The 24,981-nt window shown below is 44.4% G+C and overlaps 2 protein-coding genes across 3 annotated transcripts; both read right to left on the bottom strand.

Moving 5' to 3' along the window:
* LOC134548676 (uncharacterized) lies at positions 1–5,442 on the bottom strand. The gene is made up of 2 exons (XM_063393569.1): positions 4,960–5,442; positions 1–1,613 (listed from the first exon to the last, which is right to left on the bottom strand). Exons 1-2 carry the CDS (start codon positions 5,024–5,026, stop codon positions 244–246), a joined length of 1,437 nt encoding a protein of 478 aa, XP_063249639.1. The 5' UTR covers positions 5,027–5,442; the 3' UTR covers positions 1–243.
* Positions 5,443–13,373: 7,931 nt separating this feature from the next.
* On the bottom strand, positions 13,374–22,705 carry LOC134548248 (toll-like receptor 7). 2 transcript variants are annotated; one of them, XM_063392850.1, is made up of 3 exons: positions 22,541–22,705; positions 21,169–21,277; positions 13,374–18,559 (listed from the first exon to the last, which is right to left on the bottom strand). In XM_063392850.1, the coding sequence occupies exons 1-3, from the start codon at positions 22,672–22,674 to the stop codon at positions 15,422–15,424; spliced, it is 3,381 nt and encodes a 1,126-aa protein (XP_063248920.1). In that variant the 5' UTR covers positions 22,675–22,705; the 3' UTR covers positions 13,374–15,421. The 2 variants fall into 2 exon arrangements, with proteins under 2 accessions (XP_063248920.1, XP_063248919.1); XM_063392849.1 differs by having other exon boundaries at positions 21,169–21,285; positions 22,545–22,705.
* Positions 22,706–24,981: the final 2,276 nt, after the last annotated feature.

Genomic DNA, 24,981 nt, shown 5'->3' with positions numbered 1-24,981 from the left:
TCCAGGATGATGTCCCAAGAGAGAGAGAGAGAGAGCTCCCGGGGGACAGGCTTTTTCTTAGGGTCTCTGAGGGAGGGGCTAGCTGGCACACAGCCAATGGGGTCAGAAGGGGAAGGAAGGGTCAGACTACATGACAGGAGTTCCAGGGGTCCCTGAGGGAGAAGAAACCATTTCCCCAGGGGGATGTAACATCTCCTCCTTTTTTTGTTTAAAAAGACACAGAGAGAAGTTCTCACATTCTGTTTAACACGGAGTGTGGGTTTCCCACCACTTATGGTTGGTAGGGAGACCGGACCGCTTTAGATTTGCCAACTCTATATGGTTGACTTCTGAGGTAGAAGATATGAGGCCATTAATAGCCTTGAAAATCAAACAGCGTAGGATTCCGAATGCTATGGTTACAAGGAAAAGGATAACAAAAAGTAACAAAATTGTTTTGACTACAGAAGTCCACCACCCAGTGAATCCCCAGCCCTTGAACAGTTCCTTGATCCAATCTTCTGATTCTTGCTTCACTTGTCCGATCATGTTGTTCATGCTTCGGAGGGCAGCATGGATGTTTGGAGCCTTTGAGGACAAATTCATGCAACAGAGTCCTTCAAATTCCTGGCATTCATGTCCATGCAATAGCAAGAGATAATCAATAGCGGCACGGTTCTGGATGGTAGCCTGTCTGGTAATCTCCTCGTCTTCTAGGAGGGAGCTGATGGCGATGGATGTTAAATTAGCCTGCTTGACCACCCAGCACTCTAGGTGGCCCAATTCACCTAGAGCTTTGGCTGCTGCTACCCACGGAAGAAACAGGGATACAGCAACTCTTTTTGACTTTGCCCAATGAAAAATGTCTGAATTACAATTTGGGTCCAAATTGTCAGCACTCCTTTTTTGAATTTTGTCAGCCGATTTGTTTCTGTGTGTCCATTCACGAATTAAAGTTTGGTTGGGTGTCAATACGGACAATCGCCCTATGGTACATGGCCCTCCGAAAAGCCGGGATGGAATTCCTGCCCATGCCCGATCCCCACAAACCAAGAACAATCCTCTAGGGAGGCTCCTGGGTTTGGAGTGGGATGGGTTGTCTGATGCAATGTGGCTTATATTATGACACCACCTCTTTGCAGTAAATTCTCCCCGGAACTGCTTTATAAGGTGGTATTCGTCAGTGCTAGAGGGTTTTGGGATGACAGAGAAATGGATGCAGTATGTGGCAGGGGAGGAACCCAATAGTTCTAACTCCTGGGGTTCATGAGCTACCCTGGGCAAACCCTGCACCCATTCCGCTAAGGGGTTCATGGTGAACACACCTTGCTTTTTATGATCCTGGTGTGGTTGTGGGGTGTGTGCCTCTGGAATTTCGTTGGACTTGTATTTGTCCAAGCCTGCTGGAAATTCTCCAGCCTGCAAAGGAATTCCTACCAGACAGGTAGACATAGGATTCTTAGCTGCTGCAGTGGACAAACATATGTTTTCTTGCTGAAGTGTCTGTGCCAGGGTTACCCAGACGTTCTGACGTGGCTGAGGGATGATCCATGCAGCTGCCAGACTGTTCAGCATTAGCAGGATGACAACTTGGATGGGGTTCATCATAGGGTTGAGTGGGAGGTAGGTTTTCTCTGGAAGGGAAAAATAAACATTTTTTAAAACATGTTAAAAAGGTTCCTGTTTCTGCCAGAAGGAATCCACCTCTAAGGAGGTTCTTTCTCTTCCATCCGGCGGCGTCTTCTCTTCGAAGCATCAGTCACTTGCTTCTCGTCCCCTTCTGCTGGAGCTGGATTTTTGGGGACAAAAGGTTTCACCCACTTCTGGGGAATCCACCGAGGGCCTGAGGGAGTAGCCACACATGCATAGCCACGACCCCAGGTCACCAGCTCATAGGGACCTCTGGTTTCCCAAGTTTCAGGATCCCTAATCAAAACCGGTGGACGCTGAGACAATTTAAACTGATCACCACTGTTAAAATGACGTACCACAGGTGGACTCATGTTTTCAAATGAACAGTTTAGAAAATTGATGGTGAACATGGCTTTGCAGACCTTCTGCTGTGGTGTCATCCACGAAGCCGAGCAGTTCTGCCTAGCCAGAACCTGTTTGAGCGTCTGGTGTGCACGCTCGATCACAGCTTGACCTGTGGGGGAGTGAGGGATGCCAGTTTTATGCTCCACTCCCCACTGCTGGACAAATTCTAGGAACTCCTTGGACACATACCCTGGGCCGTTATCAGTTTTGATTGTTTTTGGAATTCCCAATACTGCAAAGGCTTGCACTAGGTGCTGCTTGGCATGTATGGATTTTTCTCCTGCGTGGGCAGAGGCATACACTGCACCTGAATATGTGTCAATGCTCACATGAACATATTTGAGGCGACCAAAACTAGGAATGTGTGTGATGTCTGTTTGCCATACCTCACAGCTGCCCAGGCCTCTGGGGTTCACCCCCATGCCCATCGATGGCATGACCTGGAGCTGGCAGTTTGGACAGGTACCTACAATGGCTCGAGCCTGGCTCCGTGTTAGTTGGAATTGTCGGATCAGGGCTGGCACATTTTGATGGTAATGTTGGTGACTCAGTTTTGCCTGCTGGAAGACATCAGGGAGATGTGCCTTTTCAACTGGTGCAGCAAGGGAGTCTGCCTGGCGATTCCCCTCTGCGATCTCACCTGGCAAATCAGTGTGTGACCTCACATGCATCACGTAAAACGGGTGCTGTCGATGAGAAACCAAATAGATTAGCTTGGAAAGCAACCTGAAGAGATGTTCATTCTCTATTTCTTTGAGCACAGCCTGCTCCGCTCTGGACACTACTCCCGCCACATAGGCAGAGTCGGTTACCAAATTGATTGGTTCTGAGAACTTCTCAAAAGCTCTTACCACTGCGGCCAGTTCAGCCACTTGGGGGGATCCCTCCACAAACTCAACATCAGCTTCCCAATGCTGAGTCTGTGGGTTCCTCCAAGTCACGACGGACTTGTTGGAAGCACCCGATGCGTCTGTGAAGACTGTGAGAGCTTTGAGTGGTCTCCGACTCCTTTTCTCATGAGGAATAAGGTGGAATTCCTCATTGAACAACTTGTGGGACGGGGCATGGACTGATATTTGTCCCCTGTAGCTGTCCAGAGATAATTGGAGACTGGCATTGCTCTGCAGCAAATGCTCAAACATCTCTTTGGTCAATCTCTCAGGAGAGTTCTTTCCCTCCTCTGAGAGTCTGACCGGGAGGTGAATGCATGCAAAGTCACAACCTGCCAATTCACACAATCTTACCCTGGCCTTCCGAATCAGCTGTGCTATCAGCTCCTGTGGCTCTGTGATGGTCTTGGATCTTTGGTGGGAGAGGAAAACCCACTCTATTATCAACAGTGAATCTCTCTCTTCCTCGATCCACTGAAAGATCAAGCCATGCAGGTGTGGCAGTTTTCCTAGAACAATAAACTGGAAAGGCACCTTTGGCTCACACCGGTGAGCCTGTCTCTCTGACAAGGCTTTTTGTACCTTTTCGATTGCTGTCTTTGCCTCTGGGGTCAGCTCCCTGGGAGACGTCAGCTCCTTCTCCCCCTTCAATAAGTTGAAGAGGGGTTCTAGATCTTGATTTGTGAGGCCTAGCCAGGGTCTTACCCAATTCAAGGACCCACACAGGGAGTGGAGATCTGCTAGAGTTTTTGGATTGCAACCAATTTCTAAGCTCTGTGGAACAACAGTCCTTGCACTGATTTGCAAGCCCAGGTATTTCCAAGGTGGCATCCTTTGAACCTTGTCCTCCTGTAATTGAAATCCAGCAGAGGTTAAAACTTTAACCACTAGGTCAAGCGTGTGTTGGAGTATAGAGTCATTGGGGCCACACACTAGCACATCATCCATGTAGTGAAGGATGATGGCTTCTTTTCTCTGTGCGCGTATTGGAGACAGTAATGAGGCTACATATTGTTGGCATATGAAAGGACTCGATTTGAGACCCTGGGGAAGGACCCTCCAGTGATAACGCTTCATTGGGGCCTGTCTGTTGACAGTGGGAACTGAGAAGGCAAACCTAGGGGCATCTTCAGGGTGCAATGGAATTTGGAAAAAACAGTCCTTGATGTCTAAGACAGCCAATTTCCAATCTCGGGGGAGCATTGTTGGAGTGGGCATCCCTGGTTGGAGGGGTCCCATGTCTTCTACTATTTTGTTAATTTCTCTTAGATCATGGAGCAACCTCCACTTATCCTTTCCCGGTTTCTTTATCACAAAGATCGGGAAATTCCAGGGGCTTGTTGTCTCCACAATATGTCCCTGAGCCAATTGCTCTTCCACGAGTTTTTCCAGCGCCTTGAGCTTTTCTTTACTCAAAGGCCACTGTGCTACCCATCTGGGGGTGTTTTCCAACCACTTTAACTTCTGGGTAGGGCGCTCCACAGTGGCTACTTGCAAAAATCCTGGGGTGTTTTAGGAATGACCAATCGGACTCCCCACTGAGACATGGTGTCCCTCCCCCACAGTGGGGCGTTATAATCTGCTACGAAAGGACGGACATTCGCCACCTTTCCATCAGGTCCCTCAATTTGCACCACGTTTTTCAAAATCCTTGCCATTGAGATTCCTCCTATGCCCTGAAGTTTGCCTGCCACCGGCTCTAATTCCCAGTTTGAAGGCCACATGCTTTGTGGCAGTACGGTGACCTGAGCTCCCGTGTCGAGCACTCCCGCCACTTGGAGGCGCTCTGATCCACAAGTAATGTTGCACATCATAGAGGGTTTAGGTTCCCCCACCACCTCTGTCCAGTAGACCTCTGGTGATTTACCGTCTGCTGTGATCTCAGCTGGAACCGGAATGGCTTGGGCAAGAATTTGCCCCGCTATCAGATAAAAGGGTGGGTGCAAACAACGAGCCAACAACATGAGGCCTATTATTTTTCCCTTTATGGTCATGGGAGCTATCTCAATTTCCAAGGGTGTGTGTGCTGTGTCCCCAATAACAAAATACTCACTGTCCAATCCCACGTGGTAAACCGTCAGGTCCTGTGAGATGTTAGACAGGTCAACTGTTATAACCATCCACTCAGTAGATCTGAAATGGAAACCTTTGGTAGTTACAAGTCTAAAACGGCCAAGTGGCTGCCAAACCTTGTTAGTTGAGCATTTAACATTTACATTTTTCTGCACCCCCACACCCCGTGACCTGCCCTCCCCCCCCTTTTTCTTTAAGAGAGAAGCTTTTGCCAATGTGAGTCCCGCTACATTTATATCTTTGCGCGTTGTAGTATCAACCGCGGGCACGCGCTGTAAATTCAGTTTTTTTGTTTGTTGGATTTCTTCTGCTTCTGCGTCTGGGGGCAGGATCTGGCGAAGTGTCCCGGTTTCTTGCAGCGGAGGCAGATGATGCGCTGCAGCTGGTCTGGTGGCATCTGTTGCCTGCTGGGGTGTGGTCCAGCAGGGGCTGTATGCTGTGGGTGTGTTGGTCCAGGATGTCTTTCAGATGTGCAGAACAGTTCTGCCCATCTGGAACAAGCTTCTATCATCTGGGACAGAGTAGGTGGTGGGTCCAAGGGTAAAGTGAGGATAATTCTACGACAGGTCTCATTAGCATTTCTTTGAGCCATCTCCTTGATCAGCTCTGCCTGCACCACGGGATCTGGTATTTGGTGTTCCACCTGTGTCCTCAGACGATCAACAAACTGTAAGAAATTCTCCGTAGGAAATTGTTTAACATTAACATAACTTCCTTTCCCTTCCCTTGATGGTAGCTGATAAAACATTTTCTCTGCAACATTGCTAATCCTAAGTAAAATTTGTTTGGATAATACTCGGGTTTGTTTTTCGGGGCAAGCCCAGACACCTTCACCACAAAGATGTTCAAATGTAATATCATTATTCTCAGTGTCTTTAGCCATATTAGGGTTTTGCTGAATCTCCTGTAAAAGTGTTCTTAAAGCTCTTTTCCACATATTGTCCCACAGATCATACTCTGAGGGAGATAACAGACACCTGAATAAGTCCTTAATATCATTAGGGACCATTTCATTAGAATCAAATGTGGCTCTAAACATCCCTTTAAAGATGGGCGTGTCCCTGCCAAACTCACGTTGTACTTTACATAGTTCTTTCTTGTCTTGGTAGGAGAGTGGCTGGTATTGCCGAGAACCCTGCCTTCTGCCTACATATGCTACTGGAGCTACAGAGAAAATGGGTTCATCTGCATTTGCCAAGGGTCTGGAAGCTGCTGCCGGTCCCCCCGTGTCTGGGGGTACCGGGGTTACAGTGGTAGCAGTCCCTTGTGGGTGGTGAAGGAAAAGCGTGCTCTGTCCGTGCTGGCTGGGCAGCCCAGGCTGTCCCCCTCCCCCCACCGTGTGGCAATCATACCCCCCGCTGTGGCCGTGCAGGGTGGGGGGGGCGGCCCTCTCCCTGCTGCCGGGGAGGCAGGAGGAGGAGGGGCCGGCCCCCCCCGAGCCGCCGCAGCAGCCGGGAGGGAGGCATGGGGAGGAGGGGTGGGGTGGGGCTGCCGGAGGCCAGCAGGGGTTGGCACAGGGGTATGGGGTGGGGGCGGGGGCAGAGGGAGGGGGTTGGGAGGGGAAGGGGTCGTGGGGGGAAGGTCGGGGCACATGGCAGCCGCCATTGTTATCAGCCACGTGGAGGGGGTCTGCCAGGGACCCTGCCGCCTCGCAGAAGTCCCGGGCCGCCCCTGCCCCCCCGGCGAGATCATGAGGAGAGAAACTGGCTTTGTTAAAAGGATCCCGGGACAAAGGTAAACCCGGGTATAAAGGTGGATCAGAGGGAGGATTACATGGGGTAAGTTTTTGCTCCTGGCTGGGTTTGTTTAACTCTAACAGATGTTTACGAGCTTGCAAAAATATTGGGATAAATACAGAAGCGGCGTGATCATTATTTTGGACTTTATCTGTGATCACCGTACCCACGTAATCCCAAAAGGAAACAGTATCTATCTGCAGCAATTCAGCTTCAGTAAATTCATGTTCTAACCAGCGAACAAAACGTTTTTGCAGCCTTTTGGAAATTTTAACGTTAATTAAAAGGTCCTGGAGTTGTTTTAATATACTCTTTTGAGGAGCTGATAGCTGTATGCCCATGATTCGATATTATTGAAAGCTATTAGCTCAAAATCCAGCCTCCAGCTGCTACAGTCAGCTGTACGTAACTCCTGTGTCTCCTATAACCAGAGAGAACAGGCGGGGAAAACTCGGGGGCTGCGGTCACGCGTCCGCGCCGTTTCTCCAGCCCCGGTGGCACCGGGGGGGTCCCCGCAGCCTTGCTTGGCCGATGGGATACGTGCCCGGGCCGGGGTTTCCCCAAAAAGCAGGGCTCCTTGTGCGGAGCCGCCCCACGGGTCCGCGGGCTGCGGCAATCAGAAACGAAAGAAAAAAAAAAGAAAAAAATCGCCACCGCAGGGTCCTAAAACCCACCCGCTGCTACTAGCAAAGGTAAAATGACGCCCTCCCAGTTTGCGGTACCGATCAAACGGAGGACTTTACCTGGTCCGTGGTATCATATGCTGAGTCAGAAGCAACTGAAGGTCCTGTCTTTAGCTCACTCGTGACTGGGCAACCACAAGCTACGAGCTTATCCCTACCCACCTATAGCTACAACATGTGGCCAAAGTGGCTAGGGTAATTGAACTTCCCAAAGAGCTTTTAAGACTATGAAAGGTCTCCAGCTCCGCATGGGTTTCTATAATTAAAACCCACTTTGGGGGCCAACTGATACAATCCTGTTTCCCTCAAAGGGTCTCAGCTAGCTCAGCCCTTCTCAGGCCTAGTAGGATTATATCAAGAAAGACAGGACAAGGATTCAAAAGAGGCTCTCTTACCCTTTTAGCTGCAAGTCTTTATTCCAGGATGATGTCCCAAGAGAGAGAGAGAGAGAGCTCCCGGGGGACAGGCTTTTTCTTAGGGTCTCTGAGGGAGGGGCTAGCTGGCACACAGCCAATGGGGTCAGAAGGGGAAGGAAGGGTCAGACTACATGACAGGAGTTCCAGGGGTCCCTGAGGGAGAAGAAACCATTTCCCCAGGGGGATGTAACAGGCTTCCACTCCCAGCCCAGTGACATTCCTCCCTGGCTGCCCTGGAGCCTATGCTGGAGCCAGGTTTTGCCTTTGCTTTCACACCACTGCTCTCTGAACCCCACCCCTGGAAACCTTGGTGGGACCAGGGTCTCTTCAGCACCGAGGGGCAGTGGCATGTGCCTCATTCTTGCCTTCTCTGAAAAGTCACTGTAGAAGTGAAGCGCTGATGTGTGCCACTGCCACTAGTACACCCTGCTTCAACCCTGCTCATGGAGTTAATTAATGCCAATTCATGAGGCAAGCAGCATCACCTGTCACTGAGTGAATCACATCTTCATGACCCTTCACCTCATTCTCAGGCCCTGAATGTTCTGTAAACCCAGAAGAAAGCCCAGACAAACAATATTTTTCTCCTTCCTCCCACCCTCAGGGTTCCTGGGCACCAGGTGACTGCTCCCCTCCTTACTGTGCTGGAGGGTCCCAGGCCCCTGGCTCACCAGGCCCCCACGGAAGAGGGAGGTGAAGTGCAGCAGCCCACTGTCTAGAGATCCAACCAGTTATGAGGCATAAGGGGGGACCTGAACCAGAGCTGCTGCTGGACAGTAAAACCCACCAGCCTCCAGTAGCAGGCATGTCTCCACCACTGTTTGCATCCTCTGAGAATGGAGTGAGTGAGTCATTCTTCTGTATGTTTTGAGAGTCTTATTATAATTGTTATATTGATAGAACAAAGCATGGACTAAGATTTGACTTGATCTGCACAGGGTTCAAATCACTAGGCATCATAAGTCAAGTTAGGATTTAGTGATTGGAAATTATAAGTTAAAATTTATTATAAATTCTGTGTTACACTACTTACAGCTTGTACTATGTTAATTTATTTTGTAGAAATCCTGTGGTATTTTAATAATAATCATTTATGTGCTAGACTAATCATAATATCCTATCAAAAATGCTTTTATTGTAACGACAATATAGTTATCATTCTGCCAAAGACAAGCTCTTCCCTCAGCGCTGGATGAAAGCCATCCACTATGGATCCTGCTAATAAGAGCAGATATCCATGTGTATGCATATGCATGGAGAAACAACAATTGAGCAGGGCATTCAGCAAGTCTCTATGATTTGCCTGTTCTGTACAATTGTCTTGGTTTTGAAAAACAGGTATCTGTCAGGGAAAACTGGAGTTTCGCTTGGAATGGAAAATGTAAAACCCCCTCCCTCCAAATTATAACAATTTTGCAATTAGGAGCTTTCAGGCAAAAAATAATACGGGAATAGGAGTAACAGTTCTTTACTAGGAATAATAATAATAATAAAAAAACCCCACAAGTAAGCAAACAAACAAAAGTCCTAGAAACCCCTGACAGAGTCAGGAATACGACCTGACACGCTGTCAGCCAGGGTGTTGGAAGCAGTCCCAATAAATCCTCCTGGAGTAACAGATGTGGTTCTGTTGGAGTAGAGATGATCCTGAAGTGGCAGTGAGATGAGTCTGGTCTTCCTCTGAGAATCCAGCGGAATAGAGGATGCTCTGCTGTTCTGAATCTCATGTTTTATCCAGGTGGGAATGCTTGGCTCCTCCCCCGGGTGGAGCATCTCACAATGGAATGATTTAATTTTATCAGTCATGCAGTGAGCCTTAATGGCTCATTAACAGCAGATATCCCCTAGGAAGGATGGGTCGTGGAAGAGGTAAGGAACATTGCTCCCCTGGTTTTAACAGCTGGCTCATTAACAGAAGGCCTCCATCCCCCTCACCCCTGGAGTCACAAGAGACAAAGGGGGGAAAAAAAATCTCCCCAGCTGGTTTCAACAGATGAAACAGAATACACATTTTTTTGTTACATAGCCCAAGACAACATTTTTTTTTCTTTGACTTCTTTTACATTTTCTTACAAGTGTAGCTCAACACAGGCTTGGAAAAGACAGAGAGGAGTATCCACAATCACACCTCATTTGTCACTCACAACAACCATACTGGGTCTGGCTGGGATGGGGCTCATTTTCTCCACAGCAGCGCTGTAGTACTCTGGGACAGATTGGTGAGCAAAGCAGTGTGGATTACACACCAGCATGATGCCTCTTGGGGAGCCTGCAGAGCCTCAAGGCCTTCTCCACTTCTCACACTGGTGAGCAGGCTGTGGGTGAGCCAGAGTCTGGGAGGGGGTACAGCCACGATTACAGAGCCCAGCTGACTAAAGGCATAACTCATGCCATTAAGGTTCCATGCCCAGTGATAAAACCAGGGAGGGGTGGCAGGATGTGGATTTAGCTAAAGCAGCCATCACTCAGAGGCTAGCCAAGCACTGGTTTGCTGCCAGGAGGTGGTGAGTGATCACTTTTGTGTAATTTGCCTTATTCCTTTTTTGTCTTATCAGTCTGGTTTTATCTCTACCCAAGAGCTGCTCTGAACCTGCCCTCCCAGGTTCAGATCATCCCCCCAGGCCGGGTGGCTGCCAGAGAGAGGCAGGCACCACTAGCACAGGAGGGGCCACAGAGCACCAGCACTGACAATAGTGCCTGGCAAACAAATGAGAGAGAGGTTTGAACAGTGAAAACACACTCAGGCTTCACTCCCCATAGTCCACTGCCTCAGAAACAGGCTCTGAATGGTTGACCTTTAAAACTCCTAGTGTCTATGACAAGAGCTTCCAGCAAGGCTGCAAACATCAAATATGCTGAAAATGTGTACTTGCACTAGGGCAATGGAATGATTAAAAATAAGGTTTACAGACAAATATCAGCTAAATCCTCCCATTTCTGCTATGCAATGGTGTATTTTCAGTTATCTCAAAAGGATGCTGCTGAGAGAGGAATGTTTCCCATCAGGCTGAACTGTCAGACCAGACTCCAGACATGGAGCAGGGAGCATAGAGAATTAAACACCAAACCCCTCACCATTTTCTGTTCCCGTGGCTTTAAATTCTGTCAAAATTGAGACAGTTTTCACAGAGCTGTTGGAAGTCACCTATAACTCTTCGTAAGCATTTTGGGTGCACAAAATGCAGCACATAGAGTAAGATTATTCTGAAAATTTCCTTGTGCTCTTTCCCCCATCCCATCCTCTTAAACGCAGTTGGGTGAGTTTGCTTCCAACAATCTGAGAAATACAAACTTCAACTGCTCATGAAATCTAACTTGGACTCCCACGGAAAATTAAACATTGTGTCTCTTCTGTCAGACCATAAAAAAAAAGGAGAAGGATGATCTTATTATGAAGATGTTTACCAGTCTGGTGTGATTAACAGTTCATCCTTATGTTCAAGACAGCTGGAGCATGATTTATGAACAAGGTTTGCATGAGAGTTGATGCCTACATTCTTCTCTATTTGACCTGTGCAGACCACTGTCTGCAAAAAAAAAGTTTCAAAAGAGCAGAAGCACAAACAACCTCTTAGCACAAGTAATTTTGAAACTTTATTTACAGTACTTGTGCAGGAAGGCAAATAATTCAGCCAGCATTTTATTTGAAACAAAGATCTGATACATAAAGCAACTGAACTGATACAGTGCATTAAATGTATTGTATGCTTTTTGTGTAGTGCTCAGTTGTAAACCTGTAAAGGTATAATTATGTGTCCCCAGACTTCAGGGTTATTAACAACTTACCCTCAAAGTAATGCGTGTTAAATGATCTTACATTTAAGAAATTTCTTTATCAAATAAAACAATACTGTTCATTGTGTTGTTGTGTTATAGCTACAGTCTCTTCAGGAAGGATAGGCAGGGCAGGCAAGTCAAGTCCTTATATGAGGGAGGGGTTGGTGATGACATGGTTGAGTCTCTGGGAAGGATGAAGATGCGTGTTGTTGTGGGACTATACTATCAACCACCCATCTGGGACCATGACACTGGTCATTCCATAAAGAACTAAGAAATATCTCTAGGTCAGCTCTCCTTGTCCTTATGAGTGATCTTAACTTCCGAGATCTCAATTAGGAACACCATACAATGGACGCAAGCAGTCCTGAAGCAAGCTGAAGATGGTTTCCTGGTGGAGATATTAAGGGAACTAAGAAACATGCCCATCTAGGTATGTCGTTTGGAAACAGAGAGGGATTCATGGGCAAAGTTATGATTGGTGACTGTCTCGGTCACAATGAGCACAAAGTAGTTGAACTTCAAATCACTGGTTTACAACACAGCCATAAGAAACCATAGCATCACAAAATAATTAAGGTTGGAAAAATTTCAAGATCATCAAGTCTAATCATCAACCTAGCACCATGACCGTGTTCTCCATTAAAACATATCCCCAAGTGCCATTTCCACATGATTTTTGAAAATTCTGGGGATAGTGACTTCACCATTTCCCTGGGCAGTCTGTTCCATTGCTTGACAACCCTTTCTGTGAATTTTTTTTTCCTAGTATCTAATGTAAACCTCCTCTGATGCAACTCCAGTCTATTTCCTTTCATCCTATCACTTTCTACATGGGAGAAAAGACTGACTCCCACTGAGTACAGCCTCCTTTCAGGTGGTGGCAGAGAGTGATAAGGTCTCCCTGAGCTGTCTTTTCTCCTGGCTAAACAATGCTGTGGAGAATTATGTAAAAGGCTTTACTAAACTCTTGATAGACAACATCCACAGCCTTTCCCTCATCCACTAAGCAGGTCATTTTGTCACAGAAGGAGACCAGGCTGGTCAAGGAAGACCTGTCTTTTATAAACCCATGCCAGCTGGCTCTTATACGCTGGTTGTCCTGCACTTCTTGCATGATGGCATTGAAGATGATTGGCTCCATGACCTTCACTGGCACCAGTGTCAGGCTGACAGGCCTTTAGTTCCCCAGATCCCCTTTCCAATGTTAAAATAAAATCATAAAACACCCACTTTTCTAAACAGACACTGATCTTTCTCCTGCTTCTCTTGTAAATCAGTAACACCACTAGGATAATTTGGAGGGAAAAAAATCCTTTTTGTCTGTAATATTATATGAACATTAGTTTTCTTGTTTGTTTTTATGTTCTTGCCTGTCTGCACACTACTAAAGTAAATCAAAAAGGGACTATTTAAAGTAAGGGCCAGACAGAAGAGCAAGGAAAGTGTGCTGGGTTAAGTTTGAAACCAGGTGGAAACACCAATCATGTAGTGGTTTCACATTAGCCTGCCTCTGTTGGCCAAATTTAGTGTTAGTGGTTTAAGTGTATTTTCTGCTGTGAGATAGGATTAAGAGAAAAAAGGCAAAACAGGCTTAATTTAAAGGCAAACAGACAGATTTATTAACACATACTAAAAGAAGGAAATAAGAATTAAAATGAAATTTTTAAAACACTCCTCCTTCCCCCACAAGTGTTTACTTTCTCACTAACCACATAAAGAAACAAAACTGTGATTAGTTTTACTATTTAAAAATAATCTTTTATTAATTCTTTGGGAGAGGAGTCTCTCTTAGAGTTCCATGGAGACATCGCCACATGAACAGTCCTCTAGTAGCTCCCATGTCACAAATCTGCAGCTACCTGAAAGCCTTTGCAAACTGTGAAATTCTAACTACTAATAGCCTCTTCCATGGCTTCATATGGGCTTATCACCTTATTAGGGGTACTGTTTAAGGATGCTTCTTCTAGTATAAAATAGATTCTCTTCTTCTATCTCCAAAATCATCTTTATCTCTAAAACTGGAGATCCCCTTTTTCCCTAGGAGCAAAGTGCTTCATATCACTTTTTCTTCTTCTATTCAAAAATCTCAATTTTATCAGTTCAAAACTTTCAACTAGAGCCATGCATCCCCCCCTAAACAGCATTCATATGTTATAGGAAATAGTCTATTCTCTATGGTTTTACTAGAGAAGCTGAGCTAACGAGGTAACTCCTCACTTCCCTGTCTTACTTAGGACTTTCTTTACTGACTTTATGCTGTGTCTTCTCTATGTTTACTCTTTTTTCTTCTCGCTCATGGAAGGGTTAGTGCTCTGGAGTTTTATTTTGTACCAAGAAAGAGTTCACTTTCTCGCCCGGGCCCACAGATGGTCACATATCTCTGCCGGGCAGCAGCCTCCAGGATTCTCAAAGGCTGAGAGGATGAGGAGAACTTCGCCATGAGGGATCCCGGAGCGGCCTGCCTGGCCCAGCTCGGAGCTGCCATCAGAGGACACAGACTCCCCTCGCTCTGCTGGGGAAGGGCTCAGGGCCGCGGCCGGGCCTTGGGCCGGCTCCCCCCAGCAGGGGGAAGCGGCAGGGTGTTTTACAGCTGCTACGAGCCCGGGCCGGGCGGGACGGGGGCACAGGCTGACCGCCTCCCCCGGCCCGGGAGTCACCGGGCCCGGCGGGTCTCCTGTGAAAAGCCGGGCCCGGGCAGGCCTGGCCCCACCGCAAGGAGAGAGCCGGGACTGCCTTCTCACCTCCTCTGAGGCTGGCAGGAGGAGGGCCAGCTTGCACACTGTCAGGATTCAGATGGGTATTTTCCAAAGTTGCATTCAGCGTCCTCAGTGGTCAAACGATATGTCAGTATCTAAGAATTGGCTTCTGATAGGTCCCTGTCCTTTCCACATGAAATCATATGTCCTTACAAGACAGTATTTTGTGTTTTTTTCCAACTAAAAACCAAACTGTGTTAACCATGACAGCAAGGAACTGCCAGAGGCAGCTGAGATCATGGAATTACAGAATGGTTTGGGTTGGAAGGGATCTCAAAGATACCTAGTTCTTTCTCTCTTTGGTTTCACTGATTTTCTCCATCTGCCTTGTGCCTCCCCTGCTCATCTGCTGTCCTGCTCCCTCTCCTTGCACTCACGCAGCAGCTCCATGCACAAGGAACCCATTTATATAATTCCTTTCTACCCACAGCCTACAAGATCTTCTGAACACATATCTCACTTGCCTTCCTACTTCAGTCCATACACATACTTCCATGTCTCTTCAGATTTGTGAACTTTTTGACTGTACAACAATGGGAGAGTTCCTGTACCAGACCCAAGCCCCTGACATCAATCCCAACAGAATTTGCTCTCCAAAGTTTCCCCACTCAGACAGAAGTGGTAGACTCAGAAGCTGTAAGCCTAAGATGAAAAGAAAAGGGATCTTTTATTTTCCCAACCCCTAAGATCAATAAATGAGCTTTTCTAAAGCCATTTCCAGACACAAATGTGTCAGTGATTTCTTTTCTTGATTTTCATAAATATAGCAAATAAAGAAACTATATATTTTTATTAAAATCCCATTTATTCCAACAGGGTCTGAACAGCAGCAAATTTTAGGCAAAGTCTAGTTACTCCCTCACTCTGTGTACTTCAGCATGTTGATCAAGTGTCTAACCCACACTTGAACCAATCATAGGAGATGCTAGAGGCCTATAGTGAACTAAAACCTGGAAGGTGTGATTTTCTGCAACAGTGACCTCCAGGGTAGTGCATCATTTCTTGCTGCACACTAGATAGTGCCAAGCAAGGTGCATGTGTATCATAACAATATTTACAAGAAGAGCACAACTAAACAGTTTCTTGGAGAAGTTTGTTGTAAGCCAGAGAATTGCTGGTAGCTATGGCATTTTTCAGGCACTGCCAGAAGTAGGGCTGAGACTGAGGATTAGTTGGCCATTCCAGGACTGAGCTTCTGCACAGCCTCTTCCTCAGACGGACATAGCGGGACTTCTGCAAGACCTTCTCAAGAAATATCAAGATAATGACATCCATCTTTTCATCTAGAAGCCGCTGATGAGCCATATAAAATGTTGTCTTGAAGCGGCCACTTGTAATGTACCTGTGGGTCAGCACAAATATGGTCTTCTTGCTCAGCTGAATGCTCTGGGAAAGGTTGTCAAAGACCGGCTGCCCTGGGAGCCAGTCTCTTCCTTCCAGGCATAAATTGAACTGCCTGGCTTTTTGGTTTTCCAGCCTTTCCACCAGCTCTTGCAGCACCCACTCGTTCACAGCTGGATCTTCACTGTCATAGGCAATGAAGGCATCGTAGCAAGCAGCTGGTGAAGACAAGCGCCGATAGCCCTTCAGCCTGGCAGTGCAGTAGTGGTAGCTATACCACACATCCCAGAAGTAGAGATGGCTCATCACTGTGAACACCATCAAGCCAAGCACGGCTGAAGCTGACAGAGCATACAGGATCAAATACGACGTGTCCAGCTCACAGGTGTACAGATCCAAGAAAACCACGCTCTTTCCCTTATGTGCCCCTGGGCCAGCACAGGTCACGTCTGTGGCCAGAAGAGGAATGGTCACCTGTGTCCGATTGATCCACCACACAAACCACACAGCCTCACAGTTGCACTTAAAAGGATTGCCATGCAAAAGCAGCATCTCCAGGTTGTTGATGACATTTTCAGGGAAGCTAGATCTCTTAATTATTTCAATCTTGTTGGAGCTGAGGTCCAAGTACCTCAGTGCAAAAGCATCTCTGAGAAAATACTTAGTTAACATTTTTATGCGATTGTTTCGGAGCATCAGTTTCTGGAGAGATGAAGTGCAATTGGACAGTTCTCGGGGAACAGTAGTCAGCAGGTTATTGCTCAGGTCCAGAGTTACTAGGTTCTTCAGAGAGGGAAGGTAGTCCCAGATGAAACTCTTCAGTTGATTATTCGTTAAGTTGAGGACCTTGAGACTGGGAGGCATTTTTTCAAAAACACCAGGAGGCAAAAAACTGAGTGAGTTGAAGGAAATATCCAGTTCTTCCAGACTGGTCAGATTCTTGAAGAAGGACCAATATATATCATTGCCATCCTTCCAGAGGGCATCTAAGTGATTTCCTCTGAATTCTAGAATTCGAAGAGATTGACTTTCCATTCCAGTATCAATAGTGGTAGAAATGTCATTGTCATTCATCATGAGCTTCCTCAAATGGGCCAGGTTTTTCATAAAACTTAGCACATGAGTAACACCTTCTGCCTGAAAATAATAGTTGTTTTTGCTCAGATCTAGAATTTCTAAAAGTGTTAATTCTTTGAAAGCAGTTTGGTATAGCAAATCAATCCTGTTGTTAGAAAAATCCAGATATTTCAATCCAGACAAGTAAAGGAATTCACTTCCATTTAAAGTTTGACTTATTGCATTACCTGATAAGTTGAGACATCTGAGGGAGCCAAGTCCCTGAAAGTCGGAGGGGGTAATAAAAAGTACATTGTTTCTGCTTAAATCCAGAGTTTTTCCATAGTTAAGGCAATCTTCCTTAACTAAGGACTGGTAGGAAGAAGCCTCTATGTCTTTGGAATGGCAATTTCGCCCATACACATCATACCTGAAATAATGCATCTCTTGTACTTGCCTGTGGTACTGCTCAACTGAAATGCCTGGATTAGAGCAAAATCCATAGAGGTTGCTTTCTCCTGAAGAAGAAGAAATTTTATTCACTGAGAGGTCAATGAACTTAAGAGCTGGGAATTTTTCAAACACTGTCAGGTCTGCAACTTTAATAAAATTAGTCCCGAGATCCAACATGGTTAGATTCCTAAGACTGAGCAGTGGCTCTAGATGTTTTGCTCTCAGTTCTTGAAAGACATAGCCCTTGAGCCTCAGGGTTTCCAGGTTAGAGAGAGAAGAAAATGTCTCAGAAAGATTCAAGAAGGGAGAATACACCTTCGGTTCAAAGTTAAACGACAGATCAAGCTGCACAAGGCTGGGGATAAATTTCAAAAACTGAGCATCTCCAATCTCCCTCATCAGGAAATTTTGGGAGAGGTCAAGTTCTTTGAGATTCTTGATGTTTTTAAACCAGCTGCTGGGTATGCTTCGAAGAGAGGTACTGTGAAGCCGCAAAATTCTTAAATTTTGCAAAGAATCAAAGGCCTTTGAATGGATCTGAATTGAGCTCTTGGGACAGGGAGTACAAGGATATGGAGCATTATAGCAACGTGGGCAATTGCCACTTAGGTCGAGAATTTCTAGGTTGGTAAGGCCACTTAAATCGTGTTCTTGAATCTCTTGAATCATGTTGTTGTAAATATACAATTCCTTTAAAGTAGGTGACAGATTGGGGGGAATTTGTGTTAAGTTGTTGGACTTCAGGGATAGTATTGTTAACTTCTTCAGCCCCAGAAAGGCTGTTCTCTCAATTTCAAATGAAACATTGCATGGATTGCGGTAGTAACAGTTCTGTCCAAGATACAATGCCTCTATGTTCCCTAGCTCTGAGAAGTTGGCTTTTTGGATAGAAGAGATATTGTTTGCTTCCAGGCTCAGCAGGGTTAAAGTAGCAGGAAGACCTCGGGGTATTTCTGCCAGCTGGTTTGCATCCAAATACAATGACTTCAATCTTGTCAGGGCAGCAAAACTACCATTCTCAATTTTCAGTGGGCTGGTGCACACATGATTTTTGGGCCCCAGTTTGACAGGCACACAGTTGCATCTGAAGTCAATCTCCTGGAGATTTTCAAGATGATCAAAGGATGTTGGGTAGATTTGAGGAATATGGTTGATACTCAGGGTAAGGTTGGTGGCGTTTGCAGGGATCCCTCTGGGGATGTCTGTAAGGCGCCGGTCAGTGCAGTCCACGGTCACAGTACCTTCCGAAGATTTGACATCACAGGGTAAAGTTTTGGGAAACCAAGCCCCTGACAGCAGCATTGGGAATATGGAGAGCAAGATAAATGGCAATGCATTTGACATCTTTGCACAAGGTACCTAAAACCAAGGAAAAAAGGAATATTATTTCAATGCAATGAGAATATTTCATCTATGCACTTGGTCAGGCCAACTATACAGCTAAATTCTGGTTCTTGTGTTAGACTGACCAGGACTCAATGTGCAAATAGAATAATAAGTTTCAGGAAGGCATATATTGGTTTTTCTCTTGAATGCTTATATTTGTTTATTTTATTATCACCAAGATTCTGGTGTTAATTAATAGTAGCATTCCCTAAAAAATTATTTTATAATAAAATATGTCCTGAAAAAGTTACCAGGGGAGATAAAAGTCTATTTCTCTACAAACATTCCTTTTTGAAGTGGAAATAAGAGGTATTCAACATCCTGTAGATTGCCATTGCATAATAGCATAGGTGAGAACTGTTACTTTTTCAAATTGTTTTCAAGATGGATACAATCCATATTCACTTAAAAGCTTGTGAAAACTTCCAAAACTTCACTAGCAGCTGACTGAGTTCCTAATTCAAATTTTACGTTATCATAAGTATTCTTTCTCTATTAAATGTAATTTCTGCCTCTGTTAAATGGATGTAGAGTTGACCTAAGCCAGTCAATGTCTTTATTTCCATAATGTTTAATGCCAGTTTGTATTTTCACTGTCCAATAAGGGAAGAGAGATGAGAAAACAATGTATTGATTTGAGGTGGGAACATGAAAATCAAAGACAGGGTTGAAATTTGGCATGTTCCATAAAAGACTAATAATCAGACTACATAACCAGAGCCAAAATCCCACAGGCATGTTAAGAAGCTTCCAAAAAACTCTGTTTGTCAAGTCTTTGTGGTCTTGCCAACTTCATAGATTTTTGTGTACGATGTGAAGAGCTTTTAATATTTCACAACTTACTAGTTACTTCCTCAGCAGCCGTCAAGGAAACCCTGGCTGGAGAGCTGCCAGCCTTGCCTTGTGTGGCACAGGCAGAGGGGCCCTGACCATCTTGCTGCCTTGCCTGGCATCTTAACTGCTTGTGTCTGGTGCTGATCGAGAGTTTTAAAGACAAGACACACCATGAAAATCAACAGCCTCATTTCTCCTTTGAAAACTCAGTGGTGGAGGCTTGCATGGCACAGAGGGCTCTTGAACAATGAGGATTGATTATGTGTGGCATAATATTGATTAAATCTCAAAACCCAGTTAAGCAAGTGAAAATCTGATGATTAGGTAAAATGTTCAAGATACATGGAAATGTTTTTATTTTATCTCTTTACCTGGGACAGAGAACATAGAGACCTGCCAAGCAATCTGTGTGAACCTTGTTGAGGGCTGCCAAAGCTGTGCCTTGCAGGTGACATAGACTTGGAGGTGAAGTGAGGCTTCCTGTCCTGCTTACTTCAAGCACTGTGTCCCCTGTACAACTTTGTGTTTCTGTGTTAACCTTAGAAAACTATGATGAATCTACATCTGCATGTCTGCATCTGTATATCTGGAAGATTGCTCTATTGACCTGCAGGGCAGAAAATGTGAGAGAAGCCAGATCAGGTCTCACACAGCACTGCACTTCTGCTATCTTGACTAAACATCCAAATGGCATACCTTGGTAATTCCTTCAGTCATTTTTGGAATTACAGACCCTCAGTATAGAAGAAAAAATGTAAAAGTCCACTGCAGACGTTGAATTCAGTGTAACCTGATATAGTAATACGGTGCTACAGTGGTAATACAATTTCCTTGCCCATTCCCTGGAAGTGCTACGGTGCTTTCTTCTTCTCCACAGATCCTCTGGGAAAAGGAGAGGTAGCTAAATACCACACCTGATAGCCATGGCTATTATTCATGCAGTTATTTAGGGAAGGCTCATATGGTCTAACCAGGCCATGCCTGTGTATTCACATTTAATTATCTCAAATTCTTGTGTTTTAATTTGCTAAGTATCAAATTAACCATCATTTGGCTTATTGGAATTCACTTTGGAAACTCACCCAGACAGAGATCACTATGTAAGAGAGTTCACCAGTGTTTTCAGTACAGTCTAACCAATCAACTTTAGAGGAGGATTAAGTTTTCTGTTTTTCTCATGTAGTAAAGCACTTGGATGAAAATTATTAATAAAAATAATCAGAGTAGAGTGGCGAGTGAATTTGGAAAAGATATTGGATTGGAAAAGATTTGGAAGGCATTAATAGCCTTCCATCACCCAAGCTTTTCAGTAGAACCCTTTTTTCTCCAGTAATGTGGTCAGCAATGTGGGAAGGAGAAAGAAGGGCTCTGCCATTGCTGTTAAATTACATGGAAAATTGAATGTCACTCTTTCTTAGAGTGACAAGGAAAAAGAAAGAAAAATCTGGATATAGTCTTGAAAAAATTTGCCTTCCTTCGTTCTTTCCCAGGGGACACAGCATACTGTACATATAAAGGACATTAGGAGACCAATGGAAAACCAGAGAGCACTTATGCTACCAAACAGCCTGTGCTGTCCCAGCAGCTGCCTGCCTCCATTTCTTCCATTAGCAGATGGATGGACCCCAGGGCTAGTCTGGTTACCCAAGGCAAGTGCCCATGGAGCATAGCAGAGATCTGGCAGAGAAACCACAGGGACTCCCTGCACTGCAGGATGTGCCACTCCACCCTCACATGGTGCCTTTTACCTTTATCTGTCGGCGCGCACCACAGCAGACCTTGAAGTGCTGGCCGTCACCAGCCAGGGACATGCAATCTGCAGTCACTGACAACCGATGCACATCAAAGTCTAGCAGCCTTTCGACCTTTAAATAAAAGAAGGGAAAGTTAATTAGGTATTCAAGCTTTAAAGATTTGATAAACCAAATTAAACCACTCTGTTGAAGCACTAGACCAGGACATGGGCAAGGTGTGATTGCAATCTCTATTTGAGACAAACTTTCTACCTGAACTCATACACAGTCACTGCATGCAGGCCCTTAATTTCAGGTGCTTAAGCAAGTTCCTCAGTTTACTGTCATCAACCTGAGCACTGAAATTCAAGAGAGAGTGGGAGAAAGGAGAGAAGGAGAGGGAGACAGGGAGAGAGAGCGAGGGCGAGAGAGAGCGAGAGCGAGAGAGTCAGGCCTTTCTGCAGGAACTGCTCAGTTTGAAGATCAAGGGAGATCTGCCTGAGTGCACACCAAGCAGAGATTAATCCTGCACATTTACATGCCTGAAATTAGGTGAAGTGAATCAGGGGTTTGAAAATCTTCATGAATGTGTTTTTAGTTTTCTTAAGACTTTTGAGTCTTTTACAATGCTCAGGTTTTGAACTCTCACGTTTCAGTATTTTTAGCAACCTAAGTGTTGTTGCAGAACCAGCCAAGCTACTACCATCTTTGTGCTTCATTTCTTTGTATGTTCTTCCCTTTCTTGATAATCTTTTTAATGCATTAGCTATCTGAATTGTAAAGAATTAAATTCTGGTGCTGTATCTGGCTATTCAGATGTGTAAAACCTTGCATCCATTATAGTACCAGAACAAATAAAAAGACTTCTAAATAAGAACAAAAAGCAATGCTGTTTTGTGCAAACTCTTTGGCTGTCTTTACCATGAGAGGCCTGCTTAAAAGTACAGCTAGAGTATGTGAGCTGGGTTTTTTTTCACTGTGATCTATTCTTGGCTTTATAAGAAGTTTGAAAAGAACTAAACTTCAGATTTCAACTGGCACATGCACCAACCCCTAATGATTTAGGCTGTTCAAATATTCAGCAACAGTACAGCTACTTGTTTCTGAAGGAAGGTTTTCTGTAGAGGTTCCCCATGTATTTGAGGTTATGATAGGAGGAAAGGGTAGAGAAAAACAAAGACCTAAGAACTTAGAGCATTTTGATAAGACATTCATTACTTGCATTAATGTAAATGAATCCTTTCCGGTCATGGTACACTGCAGTTTCTAACTACAACAGTAAACTGGACCATTTAGAAAACATAAAAGCAGAATATGTTCTTGAAAGTCTTCCAAAACAGTTCCAGCCAAAGATATCTAAGAGCAATATTAAAAATGAAAGTCTAACGTACCATTTTTTATGGGCTTCCAGGTCTGCCAGATTTGATGCTGGAAGAGACTGTAAAATGGAGCAGAAGAAAACAGCATCAAAGTGATTTCCAGTGGTTCAGCTGAGCTGCAGAGGAGAATGTAACATGACATAACTCACTCACAATAACAGCAGAAAACACTACTCCATCACTACTTTTCACCTCGACTGCAAGTTGAGAAATAATTGAATGTGAAACAACTGCTGTAACCTACTTCCTCAAACATTTGTACTTAAAACAACAGCACTTCATTTACTGCTCCACCCCCACATGAATGAGTACTCTTATTTTTCCCCCTTCAAACAAATTCTTACATTACTCATATATCCACGTGCATTTATTCTCATATGCTGCAATTTGCTCTCTTCTGTGCTACTTTTGAACAGTTCTCATTTCAAACTCTGTTTTTCCTAGATACAGTGCCACGCCATAAAAACCCTGTAACCTACTCAAAGAAGGTTAACATCCAAGCCATATAGGAAATTCCAAAGGACAATTGTGAAATATTTGGCCACAAAGTTTAAAATCAATCAGTAAGGAGAAAAATGTGTTACATAAGTGTAAGTCAGTCACTTCAGACTAAACTAAGGTTTGCAGAAGCTCAAGTTCCTCCTTTCCACCACCCCCTCTTTTTAGTGTAAGCTGCTTGAAAAGAGAGACAGAAATTGGTTATTGATGCTAACAATAGTTCAGTTTTGGAAGTTTAGTCTTTCTTATAATTATTATTTGGCATTCACTCCTGATGCAAGTAGCTTGAAGAACCGGGACAATTCTAAGTCCAATACTCTAGGGAAGAAATTTCTGAGAAGTATATGGTACTTTGAGGAAGGGAAACAAACCCAATGAGGATAAAAATTATAGTGGCAAGGGCACAGGAAATGGCATACAGCAAGGTCAGAACTGTGTGGGAAAGTGTAGAAGGGCAAAAGCTTAAAATTGTACAGACAGACTTAAGCTGATGACAATCCAGCATTTCACAGAACATAGTGTCTTACAGTTTCATACTCAGAAGCTTCCATGCTCACTCACCACAATAGACTGGTTTGATTTTTAGGATGTTTATTAGGTGGAATTTGTAAGGGGTTTTTTATGTCTTCCTTCTCCACATATTTTTATTTACATTTGAAACAGCAATTTATAATTTCTCTGACTATAGTGGAGCTGAGAAATTCATTTCAAGTGACAGGAATCAGAAGAATGAACAGGGAAGGAATTTGTAAACATACTTTCACATTGCTTGTGTTTAGTGTCTGAGTCATATAGACATAAACAGGGAAGTTGTACAACATCATTGCCATTTCAATCAAGGCCTAGAAAAGGGTTTATTAATTCCCAAATATATTAATACAGGACTGTATTTCTCACCTTTCTCTCTGAATACTAGAAGTACTACAATGCAGGATGATTCTTCAGCTCTTTAATGATAACTAGATTTTGCTTTTGAAAATGCACTGTGGTTTTCATTGGGTGCTACCATAACTAATGCAGAAATATTATTAAAGTCCTGCTGTGTGTTGAAAGGCCATTCAAGAAATTTCTGGTAGGAAGAAAACCTTCACTCTACACAAGCTATTCCACTCTGGATATTTTACTGTGTACATCACAACAAAGGAAAGTTGGCATCCACTCATTTATAATTATTGACCCTGTAGCAAATATAATGTGCTTAACTAATTATGAAAGAAGAGAATGAATTGACACAAGCTGGACTGTGTATGTTGATTTCTTCAAGTACCCAGCCATGTCTCTGGTATGTGACATCAGAACATGAGATATTTAATGTCTACTTGTTTTGGTTGCATGTGGGTTTTCTAAATCAGCGTCCAGTCACCCAAACCTGAAATTTTTTGCAGATACACAGTGTCTTTGGATATCCTCCTTGCAGTCTAAACCCACAAATTTCAGATATTTTAATATCTAGGCAGACAGCTCAGCATTTTAATTTGGAATAAGGCTGATTCTTCTTTGTATTAGAAACTTACTGTCACCCAGCTAAGAGCACAGGAGTTTCAATTCTGTACAAAGTGAAACTGCAGGTTTAGCTAAACACTAATAGAAACGCTGAGCGTGCTTTTGCTGCTTTTTTCCCCCTAAACCTATAAAATGTGAGAAGTAAAATACAGCAATGTTTCCCTTCAAAAGGTGGGAGTAAATGTAGAGAAGTTCAGAACTCCAGAATACAGTTTGATGTTTGGAGACACAGGGAGTCACTGGTTTACTGATTTTAAAAGTTCATTGTCCCTCCGAAGTTGCACAAAATCTCTTTTGCCTTCTCTGGAAACACAGTTACCAAAACCTAAAAATGTACTTCCTACTACATCACATGTTAGGGGAGGACCCACTGGTAAGAGCAAATGTGTATTGCTGCTGCTGTGAGTGAAGAATGTAATTTAAAATAAAACAGGAACCCTTAATTGCT

Source organism: Prinia subflava, chromosome 3, assembly GCF_021018805.1.
Source record: "Prinia subflava isolate CZ2003 ecotype Zambia chromosome 3, Cam_Psub_1.2, whole genome shotgun sequence".
NCBI classification, from domain to species: Eukaryota; Metazoa; Chordata; class Aves; order Passeriformes; family Cisticolidae; genus Prinia; species Prinia subflava.
This window is presented reverse-complemented; position numbering and strand designations above follow the sequence as displayed.

Coding starts and splice junctions, on each gene's coding strand:
- LOC134548676 (XM_063393569.1), bottom strand. CDS start 5,026: ATGGTTATAACAGTTGACCTGTCTAACATCTCACAGGACCTGACGGTT. Junction 1,614..4,959: donor TTACCACGTGGGATTGGACA/GTGAGTATTTTG, acceptor TTTCCCTTCCAG/AGAAAACCTACCTCCCACTC.
- LOC134548248 (XM_063392850.1), bottom strand. CDS start 22,674: ATGTCATGTTACATTCTCCTCTGCAGCTCAGCTGAACCACTGGAAATC. Junction 21,278..22,540: donor AAGCCCATAAAAAATGGTAC/GTTAGACTTTCA, acceptor AAAGGTCGAAAG/GCTGCTAGACTTTGATGTGC. Junction 18,560..21,168: donor GTGCGCGCCGACAGATAAAG/GTAAAAGGCACC, acceptor CCTTGGTTTTAG/GTACCTTGTGCAAAGATGTC.